This window comes from Strongyloides ratti (assembly GCF_001040885.1).
Source record: "Strongyloides ratti genome assembly S_ratti_ED321, chromosome : X".
Taxonomy (NCBI): Eukaryota; Metazoa; Nematoda; class Chromadorea; order Rhabditida; family Strongyloididae; genus Strongyloides; species Strongyloides ratti.
Window position 1 is genome coordinate 2,195,790 of NC_037309.1, and position 14,632 is coordinate 2,210,421.

The 14,632-nt window shown below is 17.8% G+C and overlaps 3 protein-coding genes across 3 annotated transcripts; 1 reads left to right on the top strand and 2 right to left on the bottom strand.

The window, feature by feature from the left end:
- Nucleotides 1-1,190: 1,190 nt before the first annotated feature.
- SRAE_X000046600 (Guanine nucleotide-binding protein G(k) subunit alpha) lies at nucleotides 1,191-3,678 on the top strand (the record flags this gene model as incomplete). The annotated part of the gene is made up of 4 exons (XM_024644814.1): nucleotides 1,191-1,464; nucleotides 2,636-2,678; nucleotides 2,726-2,867; nucleotides 2,923-3,678. 4 exons carry the CDS (start codon nucleotides 1,191-1,193, stop codon nucleotides 3,676-3,678), a joined length of 1,215 nt encoding a protein of 404 aa, XP_024510335.1.
- Nucleotides 3,679-3,866: 188 nt separating this feature from the next.
- On the bottom strand, nucleotides 3,867-4,504 carry SRAE_X000046700 (Hypothetical protein; the record flags this gene model as incomplete). The annotated part of the gene is made up of 2 exons (XM_024644815.1): nucleotides 3,867-4,387; nucleotides 4,429-4,504. 2 exons carry the CDS (start codon nucleotides 4,502-4,504, stop codon nucleotides 3,867-3,869), a joined length of 597 nt encoding a protein of 198 aa, XP_024510336.1.
- Nucleotides 4,505-6,066: 1,562 nt separating this feature from the next.
- On the bottom strand, nucleotides 6,067-12,018 carry SRAE_X000046800 (Nuclear fallout; the record flags this gene model as incomplete). Its single annotated transcript, XM_024644816.1, has 4 exons — nucleotides 6,067-6,414; nucleotides 6,459-7,007; nucleotides 7,146-7,325; nucleotides 11,986-12,018. The coding sequence occupies 4 exons, from the start codon at nucleotides 12,016-12,018 to the stop codon at nucleotides 6,067-6,069; spliced, it is 1,110 nt and encodes a 369-aa protein (XP_024510337.1).
- Between the last annotated feature and the right edge of the window lie 2,614 nt (nucleotides 12,019-14,632).

Sequence of the window (14,632 nt, forward strand, 5' to 3'; positions counted from 1 at the left end):
TTTTTCCCAAGTATCATAATAATACTCAATTAATAAAAATATACCATTTTTTTAAACATGAACAAATTTAATAATTTTAATAAGTTTAATTAATTTTGATATAAATATAACATTTTAATAAATATAGAAAAAAAAAAAGTAAAAAACAATTGAATAAAAGAATTTTTATCTATAGCTTTTAATATAAAAATTTTTTTTAATAACTTTTTTTCTTTATTTTTTTATCTATACTACTTAATAAATATTCTAGTTATTTAAGTTTTTTTTTTTTGATTTTACTTTTTTAGTATTTTCAATCTTTATCATCTTCATTTATCTTTCTTAACTCTTATATATATGTATATTTTTTAGTAAAAATGTAATGGCAAAAAATTAAAAATAGTTAAATTAGAAATATTAAATCTTATTCTTTAAATTGTTAAAAAAAAATATATTACTTTACTCTACGAACTTTCAGTTATATACTCAATTTATATTAATAATCCTTTTATTTATATTAAAAAATGATAAATTTTATTTAAAAGTTTGAATTATATTTCTAACAAATATTATATTTTAAAATATATGCCATATATCTTATATAATTTAAAAATCTATCTTAATTTGGTGGATCATATATAGATATTTATATATATATGTATATATATATATATATATATATATATGTTATTTATAAAATGAGGTATATTTAAAATAAGAAAACTTATATTTATAGCTAATATATATTTTTTTCCATACTTTAGTCATGAGGCTATTTTATTATATGTTGTTAAAATTTATTTTATAATAAACATCTTTTTTTTTAATATTTTTTTTCACCGTTTAGATCTCTTAATTTTAAAGTATAAGTACATTAAAAAAAATTTATATTTATAAATAAATTAAAATAACATTGGTACTTTATATATACATATAAATATAAATATATATACATTAGTTATTTTTATAAAACCATCATAACACACCTCTTAATAATGCAATTTGCCGTTATCCAAATGCAAATTTTGCTTTTTCCTTCATTCATTTTTCCTTCTCATCTTATTACTTTCTTTTTCAACTACTAACTTATTATATATAATTTAAATTTTCACTACTTGTAAAGTATACCAAATCTTTTATTATTTTTAGGCATCTAAACCATACATATATTTGTTAAATTATTTTTGGCGTGACGACTTGAAGCACAATTAATGTGTTCCATTGTCCCTGCCAATAAAAATAATATTATCATACTGAAGACTGTTATTACAACAAATTCAACTGATCGTGGAACTGCCAATTCCCGATCATTAAAATCAATCTTTGGCTCAAATTCAAAAAAAATTAGTTGGAATTCTTTTTTAAAAATGGGACAATGTACTTCACAAGACCAAAAAGCTCAAAAAAGAGTTAATAGAAAAATTGAAGATAGAATAAAAAAGGATCAATCTATGTCATTAAGGATTATAAAATTGTTATTATTAGGTTGGTTTATCAAATTTTAAAAATATTATCATATTACAAAATATATATATATATACTTGTAAATAGGAATTTTGATAACCTCTATCTTTTTATGTTAGATAGTATTTCATGATAATTTTAAATCTTAATGTTCTTAAATTTTATAGTAAAACTGTCAAAATAAAAAAATCTTTAATGTAACATAAGATTGCTTTATGTAATATAAACCATCATACTAATAAAGGTCTCAAAACTTTATAACATTATTTATTCTTCATTAACATTATAATCTTTTTACAAAACACCCAACATAGTCCATATATTTTTTCAATATACCACATATTTTAAAGTAAAATTAAATTAATACACAATCATTCTTTTAACTTAATCCATATAATATAAAATTACCATCTCATGAGGGAAAATTTTCTATTAAATATAGATGTTTTAAAAATTTTTACAAAAATCTTTTTTGCAAATGAAACTAATTAAAAGTAAATAAAAGAATAATATTTAAAAATAAATTATTTAAAAATTTCAAAGAAAATTTAATTTTTTTTTCATTTAAAAAAACATTACGTAAATATATAAAATAAAAAATGTACTTAAATATAAAATTTATTGATAAGTTTTTTTTATATATAAATATTCTTTTTTTACCTCTAAATTTATCAATAGAAAAAAATTTAAAATTAAAATTAAAAAAAAATTTTAGATAACTTAAATAAATGAATATATTATAATATTTTTATTTTAAAATAACAAAAAAAACATTAAAGAAAATGAAATTGTATTATTATTTCTATCTAGATATCATTTTAAAAGTAATCACTTTATGATATATGCTATACGATGTGATAATAAAAGATTTTAAAAACATTGTTTTTTTAACTTTTTTTTTTTATTTCTCAATACGTTAATGTAAAATGGTTTTTATAATTATTTGTCAATTTTAAAAACATATTTATATAAAGGGTATTTTTAATTATTTTAGCATAAAATAGTTAAAAATAACATTTATACAGGGATATGTTAAACAAAAAAAAAAGTTAGAATTATTATTTATAATAAATATATTTTTGAAGTTATATTATCAAAACTTATTATCTTTTAATTAAATATTAATTGCAAGTATTAAGTATAAAAGTTATAAAATATATTTTATAAAAGATTAATTTTATATTTCCTTTAGGAGCAGGTGAATCCGGTAAAAGTACTGTATTAAAACAAATGAGGTAAGGATTAAAAAATATTAAATTTTGATTTTTAATCTTTATTCAAGAATTCTTCATAAAGATGGATTTTCTCAACAAGATTTAGCTATGATTAAACCAGTTGTATATAGTAATTGTATTCATAGCATGTTAGCAATACTTAGAGCAATGTTTCATCTTCAAATTGAATATTTTGATGCTGAAAGAATTGTATGTTAAAAAAAAATTAGTAATATATAATTATTATTAATAAAAATTATTATAGAAGGATAGTCAAATTGTTTTTGCTACTGTTCATGCTAACAAAGAAGAAATAACAGAAGAATTATCATTAGCTATGCAAAGATTATGGAAAGATGAAGGTGTTCAGGAATGTTATAAAAGATCTAATGAATATCAAATTGATGATTCAGCAAAATATTTTTTAGACAATCTTCCACGTCTTAGTTCTGTTAATTATTTACCTACAGAACAAGATTTATTAAGAACAAGAATAAAAACAACAGGAATAACAGAAGTTTTATTTGAGTTAAAAGGATTGACTTTTCGGGTCATTGATGTTGGTGGTCAAAGATCTGAGCGCAAAAAGTGGATTCATTGTTTTGATAATGTTAATGCAATTATTTTTATTTCATCATTATCAGAGTATGACCAAACTCTACGTGAGGATAATTGTACAAATAGAATGCAAGAATCATTAAAACTTTTTGATTCCATATGTAATTCACCATGGTTTGCTGATATACATTTTATCTTATTTTTAAATAAAAAAGATTTATTTGCTGAAAAAATTACCAGATCACCATTAACAGTTTGTTTTCCTGAATATAAAGGACAACAAAGTCATACAGAATGTATTAATTATATTCAATGGAAATTTGAAACAATGAATAGATCACCATTAAGAGAAATATATTGTCATCATACATGTGCAACAGATACAAATAATGTTCAATTTGTCTTGGATGCCTGTTTAGATATGATAATTGCAAAAAATTTAAAATCAATGGGATTATGTTAATGAAAATAAAAACAATAAAAAAGTATTAATAAGAAATGTTTAAAGTTATTATATTTCTATAACCATCTTTTTATTATGTTTTATAATAACTTTGAAAATTAAAGTATTAATTTTAATTATAATCAAAATATATATTAATGTTTTTTTTTTGCGTTTTATAATGTTTAATTAATTTTTTTTTTGTAATATTAAACATGAGCAATACTTATTCTTAAATATTTTTTAGCTTTAAAAATTGCTCCAAAGTTTCCGGCACATCTACAACCAAATTTATCCAAAAAATTAACTATATCTGTAAATTGTTTTATCTTTGATGATATTAATCCATTATTAAATGAAAACGATTTTGATATATTAATACTTTCTTCCTCAACATCAGTACTTTCATTTGTTGGTTCATCTCTTAAAAAAATATCTTCATTTTTATAACCATTACCATTAATACCATTTGGAAATTGAATATTTTTTTGTGTATTTAACCAATCCATAAAATTATTATTATTAAAAATTGTACTTGATTGTCTACCAAGAAATTCATCAATTTTAGCTCTATTATATTGATTCATAAATTGATTTCTTGCTCCATGTATAACGTATATCGGTTTCTCCTCAATATTAATTGAATTTTGTCCTCTTAATAAAGGTCCATTTGTTGAAACTTTATTTGTATGAAAACAATCACAACTGAATGCATGATTTACCATAGAACCTTTTTAAATTATATAAAAAATAAAAATAATTTTAACTTACTTAATGGTCTATTCTCAATTGAAATAGTATTTTTTGCTAATAATATCAAAACAAAAATAATATTAAAAATTGCCATATTATATTACTTATTTATAGAATTAAAGATAAAATGTGATAGATTATCAACAAAAATCTTTTTATATACCCAAAATATTATTTAAATTAATTTAATTATTAAAATTTATGATAATTTAATATAATTTTTATAAGGTAATTTAATACTCACGTTTTAATTATCAAAACACTTTGTGTTAAAATAAATATTGCATAATTAAGTTTTAATTTTGAAACTTTTTTATAAAATAATAAGTATTTTATGTTATGATAAATATTGTATAATTATTTTTATCTTTAATATTTTAAAATATAAAAAAAATTTAATTTATTTTATTTAGTAAAGATAGATTTTGTACTTTTTTGATTTATTTTATTTTTTATTATGAAGAAAGATTAATAATTATGATATTGTAAATAGTATTTATTTTAAAACTAAAAGTTTATAAAGAATAACAATTTTTGATGTTTCAATAAGAGTGTTATATAAGTCAATGTTGAAACAGTAAATATTATATTACTGTTAAACAAATACTTAACTTAAAATTTGTTCAGTTGTCAAAGCAAGTAAAATTTTATATAGACAATAAAGACAAAAATATTGTAATTTTAATATGATAATAAATTGATTTTTATACCACATTAAATATTAATATAAAAGTATAAATTTAAAAATAAATTTAGATATAATATTATGATAGTAAAGAATTAAAAAATTTTTTTATTTTGCAAAAAAAAAAAGAATATTTATTTATGACAATTATAAAATTTATATAAAAAAATAATTCAATTAACATTAAAAACGTCATTTCTTAAAAAAAAAAAATTTTATATATATATATATATATATATAACACTCCTATGTTGCGGCAAAATGAAATCGTTAATTAATAGAAGTGTTCGATTTACCATTAAAGAGAAAGAAAATGATAAGAATTATACAAGTCCAAATGATAGAAATTAGAAATAATATTAATAATTAGTCAGATATTAGGAGAGAAATATACGCCAAATTAATAAAATACAATAAATTGCTTGTGACAAGCTGAAATAAAATGAAAAATAAAGACGAAATGATCCAGAAATAATTTGTTTGTTTTTTTTTTGTTGAAATTAATAAGATCAAGGGATCTTTGAAAAGGCTTTTTTTTTACTACATAAATTAGACCAGTCAAAAGGATAGATAGATTGAATTGAAAATGTTATAATAACTATCATATTCTTTGGCATCAAACAACAGCAAATTCTTCAATGAATAAATGTATAAATATATATATATATATAATACTGATGAAGATATTTTTTGTGATAAATATAAAGTACTTGTAATCATTATTTCGATGAATATTGATAAATAAAAGATCTTATTATATTTATATAGGTTAATGAAAATATTTGAAAAAAAATTAATTTGATATTTTAGCTCCAAATTGATCTTGGTAATGATATTGTTTTCTTCCAAAATATTGCTAAAATATTATTATTTTCATTATTATGATAATTCATATCCCCGTTATATTCACCGGTATTAGAAGAACATGTAGAATCTCTTGAAGATGACGCTGTTGTTGAGCCAAGTACGAGTCAACTGGATGGTGATGATGATTCAGATAATTTTTTCTTATTTGAAGATAATTCTTCATCTTTAATTTCTAATATTTCAGGATGAATTTCAATTACTCTCATCAATATACCATTAATATAAGTACGTAATTGTTGATTGCATATTTCTTGTTCTTTAAGTGCTTTCATTACTTCTGTTGTATCTTTACCACTTAACTCATCAGCTAATGAAGCAATATTATCTTCTAGTAAATGTCTACCTTTAACAACAGAGTCATGAAGTAATTCAGCCTGTAAGTCTTCATTTTGTTGAACTAAACGCCTTATCTCATTTTTTAATTCAACATTCTCCTCTTCTAACATTGAAATCTTTAAATATATTAATATAATTAGATTAAATAAAATTAACTTACTTGATTAAAAATAGAACCATGTCTTTGAATTCCATTTGATTGTTGTTTTAATTCTTCATTTTCACGAGTTAATTCATCCATTATCTCAGAATTATTTAACATATCATTACGTTTCTCATTTTTATATTTTTGGAATTGATTAGAAATATCTTTTTTTTCATCTTCTAATGTTTCACAATGAAATTGAAGTTCATCAAATTTCTTTGACATATCAGTTAATTGTTTTTCTAATTTTTTAACTTCTTCCTCAATTTTTGATTTTTCTTTTTTAGCATAAGAAAGATCTTTTTCTAAAATTCGAATATCTGATGTACAACGTTCTAATTCTAATTGCTTCTCAATTTCACATCTCTTTAAAGTATCTTTAGATCGTATTATTTCATCATCAAGTTTCTCTTTCCATCTTATTTCACATTGTGTTAATTGTTCCTCTAGTATGTGAACTCTTTGACACATAACAGCGTTCTCTGTCTTTAGTCTAGCATTTTCTTCATTGGTAGCTGTTTGTAAATCTTCCATCTCAGTTACCCTTCTACCAAGTGTTGAAATCTAATAAAAATAATATATTATTATATTAATAAATAAACAATATAAATATTATTAATAAATTATAAAAAAGAAATATCTATATTATATATATATATATATATTTATTTATATAATAATAATAATATAGTTAATACTTACCTGACTTGAAATATCATTTATTTCAGTTTGATATTCGCTATCACTAAAATTCATTAGTTCAGGTTCACTTCCAAAACTAGTCCGCCTGGAACTGCGTTGTCCATTAAAATATAATCTCGAGGCAACAGATGCAGAGCTTGGTGAACTGGTAAGCCTCATGATATTAGGTGTAGTAGGCTCCTAAATATAAAAAAGGTTGAGAATACACAGTAAAAATTTATTTAAATAACTATTAAATATAGATCTTCAAGTTAGAGACAATAGTATATCAAAATGTAATATACAAAAATTGTTAGTTGATATTAACAAAAATTGCTGATATAACACAGCTGACAATGTAACTTTTGAGTTTAATATCAGGTATCTGAGTAACTATATCATAGGTGTTGGTCATGATAAAAAAAAAAGAGAAGAATAATCAAAATTTAATGTATTTAAAAAGCTTTTTCTTACTAACTAATGGTTATTCTTTTTAATTTATGAAATAATAGATAGTTATATATCAATAATCTTCAATTATAAATAGGATAGTTTATTGACAATAGGTAAGTAAATTTTTAGATATAAAAGAAAAAAATTTGAATTGTTATGTGTAATAATATTTAATTTTAAAAAGTTTTTATACAAATATAATGATACAATGAATGATTAAAATAAAATAAAAAAATAAATATAATAAAAAGTGAATAATTCAAGACATGAATAATATTTTATTTTATATAATATAAACTTTTTATCATTAGATGTCAAAAAATTTTCTAGGTAACTATGGGAACCATATCATTTTTCCAAATTATTTATCATATAAGGCTTTAATAAATATTTTAAACTAATAAATTTAAATTATTATTTAAACAAATAAAAAAAAAATATTTATATAATATTTAAATTATTATTATATATATATATTTAAATACAAAAGAGGAAAAAAAAAAATACATACATATATGAGATCATTCATCATCAAAAGCTTATTTAATGTATATTGCGTGGTCATAACAATTATTACAATGTCGTTTTTTCACATCTTTAAAAAAAAATGTTAAAGATGATATATAAATGCGTTGGCTTATAATTATGACATTATAAAATTGTTAAAAAAATGTCAATCATCAAGAGGATAGATAATTGATGGTATAATAGTAGAAATAATTGTTTAATATAAGAATTTATAAAATATAATATTATTTTTAATATTTTTAATAAAAATAATTGTTTAAAGATAAAGTTGAAATATTTTAAACTAGTATAAATATTAATTAAAAAAAAATATATATAAAAAAGTTATTAATAAAAATAAGTTACTTAAACAATTACAAATAAAATGATAGTATTTAAAACTGTTTTACCTATACCTATATAATATTAATAATAAAAAAAAAAATATTTTTTTTTGTTATAAATTTTGATGACCCAAAGAATGAGTTGCATTACAAAACATGTTATTATGATATATTGTAGTAACTATATATAATTATATTTTATCAAAAACATAAAGCTAGTAAATTTTTTTTTATACTATTTAGTATACACATTATAAACAATTAATTGAAGATTATAAAAATAATAAAGTTAGTTAAGCTAAAGTAGAAAAAAAATAATAAGTATTAATTATAAAAAGATTGTCATATGGTTGGAATTAAAGGTAGACAAATTTATACATATAAAAAATATATATATTAACCTTACTATTTATAATTATGTTATTATATTTTTCAATTAATATAAAAACATAACTTTTTTTTATATTTAAAATAAAAAGATATAAAAATATGTTTTTTAACAAAAATTTATTTAAAATAAATGTAATATAGATATAAACCAAAAAATATGGATGTTACAAATTCAATATAAAAATGTGTAGAAAAATTGAATAGTTGAAAATGAAATGTTCAGTTTATTCAAGAAACAAATGACAAGTATGGTATCAGAAAGACAAAAAGATAAATGATTGTCAAGTATCTTAAAAAAAAACATTTAGTTTAGGGACACTATAAATAAAATATATATCCACAAACAGTAAGTTTCAACTTTATAAAATAAGTGACTTTTTATGTCAAAATAAAACAAAAGAAAAACATCAATCTAACTAAAAAATTAATTTTGCTTTGATCATAAGTATCCTATTTAATTTAAAAAAAAAAACAAGACTTTATTTTAATAATATAATTATTAGAAAATTTTTTATTGTATTAATCATATAAAATAACAAAAAAAAAAATTGATGAATATTAATTAATAGAATTGTTATCTAATTTTAAGAAAGATAAAAGATATATGTTTATAAAGATAAAATAATTTATACCATTTATAAATATATAAATTGGTATTATATTTTTCAGAAAAAAAAAAAAGATATATGTGAATATATTTATATAAAATGAGTATTTTTAAAATGTGATAAATTAATTTTTAAAAATAAATAAATTTTATTTAGAATAATGACATAGAAAGTAAAATAATTGATGAAGAACGAATACTTAATTGTTAATTGATAACTTTTAAACTTTGAGAATCGTAAAATTAATTTGAAAATAATAGATTTAGACAATAGAATAATTTATGTATCATTATAAAATGATGGATAGATAACAATTTCTTTTTTTTTTACTACTCAAAAAAAGATTAAAATTTTTAATTATATACCCTAAATGTTTTTCACTTTCTTTTTTGTTAATAAAAATATCTTACAAATGCTATAAAAATCAAAATATTATTAAAATTTGTAAGACTATAAAATAAGAATAAAATAAAAATATACTATTATAATAATTTTTATTTATTAGTTAAAAGAAAACTCTTTTATTAAAAATAAAAAAGACTATTGAATATAACTTTATTCCTTTGCAACAAATAGCTAACAAATATATAATAATTCAAATATTTTTAAAATATATACAATGTAAAATAATAAAGAATGTTATTCTTGGTATAAATTAAATAAAAATAATAGTTGATATATATATATAAGTTTAATTATCTTTTATCTCACAATATTTTGATTATTTATTTTATTTAATACTATTTATTTATTAGTGATAGATAAATTTTTAAATAATAGGTTGAATAGAATATAAAATATAAAAATTAATAAATAACAGTGGTAACTTTTACTCACTTTTTTTTTATATATAACACTATATATTGTCAATTTTTATAACCATTTGATAAATAAGGTTCTCAAGAGAATTATAAGAAAATAAATGTTAAAAATGATCATATAAAATTTAGTATAAAATTTAATACAGTTTCTAGTTTAAACTCAATGACATATTTCAAAACTCCATTTTTTTATCTATATTGATCTATGTAATTGAAAATATAAAAAGTATGAAATTTTTATTTTATATATTTATTTTATTTCAAAAAAAAAACATATATTACAAACTTATTTTCAATCTTTTATAAATAAATTGTATGTAAACTTTAAAATAACTAGATAAATTGAGAATAATATTAAGTTTCTTTTTTTAATAAACTGGTCATTCTCTACAACTACCTATATTTTTAGTTATTACAAAAGTGAAACATAAATATGTTATTATTCTTTAACACTTATATCATTTTTCAAATGTTGCATGTCTATTATTTTCTGAGAAAAATGAGAAAAAAAAAGACATAAATAAGATGTTCAAACAGTTTATATCTTTTTTACTAAATATTTGTTAAAAAAAAATTTTGTCTCTAGGTATTTATATATTGTAAAAAGATTGAGCAATTCCTTTACAAAAACTAGAATTTTTTATTATATAAATATGATATTGTTTTTTTAATTTATAAATTTTTAAACTAGTCCTCTTTAATAAACACCTCTCTTATTATATTATCATAAAAAAAATAAAGATTTTTTTTAAGAAAAAGAATATAATAGAACTTATAGTAGTTTTATGTAAGTACTAAAATCGAATAAAAAAAAAATAAATATTTTAAAGAATGAGTTGTTAAATATTAGTTATATTATGGATACCCATTAAAATTATTGGCAATGTTAATGGGCTTGATAAATTGTATTCAAAATAAAGAGATATTTTAATGTTATGAAAAATTGTTACTTTTTAATATATATATATATAAATAATAAATTGAAATCAAAATATGTATCTAATGATAAGGGCAGATAAATACTAAAAAATGTGGAAAGAAATTTGACCAGGTTCATCAAATAATTTCATGCATTTTTGATGTATGAACTAATATATATAAATACGGATATATATTTTCATAACATGATAATTTAACATAAATATTAAAACAAAAATATTTATTATGAAATAATCATAATAATAAATAGAAAATGAAACTTAAAGATTCTTTTTTTTTTAATCCTATAGATTAGTAGGTTTATTTAATATGAAGACTAAGTAAATGTTATTCAAAATATTAATAACTAAAATATCATAGCTTACTATAAAATACATATTATAAACATGTAATAATATCAATGATATAAATATAAAAAATCTCATAATAATACTATAATTAAAATTATTAAATTATATTAATTATAATTGAAAAATAGTAAAATTATAGATTTCAAATAATAATTTTCAAAAGAATGAGTCAAAATTTTATAAAAATAGTATAAGTATACGATTAATATAAAACTTTGTTTATGTATTTTAGTTGGTAATAACTTGATCTTTTAATTATTCACTATATAAATTTTATATAAAATAGATATATATATTATACTTATATCATTAAAAAAAGTTTTACTTATAACTTTATTTGATTAAAAACTTTTACCAAAAAATACAAAAATTTATAATAAATAAACATATTATTCATCAATCAAATATAAAAGAAAGGGAAAAAAAAGATTTTTTTTTAATAAACATACCATTTCTCCATATGACTCGTAAAATTTTGACATTATTATTTCCACAAAATATTTTCACAAAAAAAAAAAAATTTTCTTAGTTAGTTAAAATATTTTTTATTTAAAATTAATATTAGTAAGGTATATTATATATATAAAATGATTAAAAATCTAAAAATAAAGATATATTAACTATTTATTGAAAAATATAAATAATGATTTTTAGAAAGAAATATACGAATTACAATAAAAAGTATGAACGTGAAAAATAAATAATATAATAAAAGATATTGTTTTAAATTTTTTCTATTATATATGCTTACTAGAAAAAAAAAACATTAAAATTTTTCAAGGTGAACGTTAAGTAAATAAAAATAAATAGTTTTTAAAATAAAATTTAAATTGTACTTAATTTGATTAAAATAATATTGAAAATATTGTGTGAAGTATTTTAAATATAAAAATATTATAATAAATAAATAGACTAGTTAAAGAAAAAAAAATGGACCAGAAAGTTAAAAATGTGGAATAAGAAAGCTAGTTTTACAAGTTAAAAAAAGTTAACAATTAACCATTAGAACAATCTTAATAAGATAAATTTGTTTGAATTTATCTCATAAAAGTTATATTATAATTGTTTTTGATATAAGATATAATGTATTTGGACACTAATATATTACAATTAACTATTTATGTCAAAAGTTGTAATAGTTTAATACAAAACATTGGCTGTTCCAAAATGATAAAATCTATTAAATCCCGTTTTCATGGTACAATAATTTGACATATTACTTGACAACATAATGTATTAAAAATATTCATCCATGCTTTAAAATCAATTTTCATACTTCATTACTAAATAAAATATATATATTTTTTTTAAAGCTTTTAAACGATATTATCTATTAATATAGTTAAAAATTTTTTTTAACATATATTTATATATATAAAAAAATTTAATTATAATATATTAATGAGAAGATATATAATATTAAAATGATAATATTGAATGTCTTTAAAATGTGATAAGAAAATAAATGACAAAAATAATTTATCTTTACTAAATATGTTAAGAATGAAAATTATTACAAAGGTTATTTAAGAATAGTAAAAATTATTCTCATTGTTGTGATAAGAAAAGTTCTAAAAAGAGAAAGTTAAAGTTGAAGATTATTTAAATAAAAATTTGTTTTTATTAAATATATATTAACAATATATTTTATTTAAACATACAAGTATTAAGGATTAAACATTAAATATTGGAAAAGATTAAAGTAAATTATGCACTTTTAAACTTTTAACATAATAAAAATTATTTTAAATAATAAAAAAAGAAAAAAAAATTTTTATAATAACCTAAATTTTAATATAACAATAAATAAAGTAACCTTAATAAAAGTCATTTTATTCTAAAATCAAGATAGTTGAGGGAGATGTAAAATATGTAAAGTATTTTTATTAATAATCTTAAAACAATATATAATGTAACCTTTATAATGATGACGATAACATGAATATTCACACATAAATGACTATATATATAATTAGTCAAATAAAAAAAAAAAAGTTTATCTATATAAAGATAGCTGTAGTGATCCTCAGATTAGCCATTATAATTTTAAATAAATCAGAATAAATGTAATTTTTAATTATCTTGCAACATTCCTGACCTTCATATAGATTTTTATGATGAATAATAAAAATACAAAAAAAATAACGCATGAATTTTATTAATATGACAAAATACAATTTTATTTATTTTTAAAATCTTATGATAACAATTTTGTCACGATGTATCATAACAAAATTTATCACATTGTTATCATTTTAAAAAGTTAAATAAAAAAATTTTAAATCTAATATTTGTATTTTAAAAAAATACTTCTACAACAAAAAAAATTTAAAAAAATTTGAAGATTAATTTTTTTTTTGATTATATTTTAGTTTTCACTATACAATGTTTGATTAATTTAAAATTAAATGTTTGATAAAGTAATGATAAACAAGTTTAAAAAGGTTATAACTACAATATAAAAATGATTTCAAGTAGAAATTTTTATGGTAAAGTAATTTAGATAAAATTTAATGATATCTATTATTACTTAGATTACTAAATAAGTTTACTTAATCATAGTTTAATTTTTAGCAAAATGTTTTAAAAAAAATTTTTAATATATATCAATTTAATAAGAATAAAAATAACATATCGTTTATAAACCATGTGATATAGTATCATGAAATATTATAATATATAATATAGTTATTGATAATATATCTTTATAAAGAGTTAATAAATACATATATTTAAAGATAAATATAAAAGGTAGTAAAATGAGGAATACAATTATACTACTTAATGTTTACATTATTTTGTTTTTATAAATGTTTATCTATTTTAATATAAATAATTTATAAATAAAAATTATACAAAAATAATAAGAAAAATTTTTTAAAATGAAATAAAAATGATTTATTGAAATAAACATTTGATATAATTATACAAATGTATAAAAAAAATAAAGAAAATAATAACTTTTATATTTTTACCTGGTTATTTTATTATATTTTAAATTAACATTTTTAAATTAATTTTTATAAAACAAGTAATAATAAAAAAATATATATATATATGTATATATAGAAATTAATAGGTGTACATTCAATACAA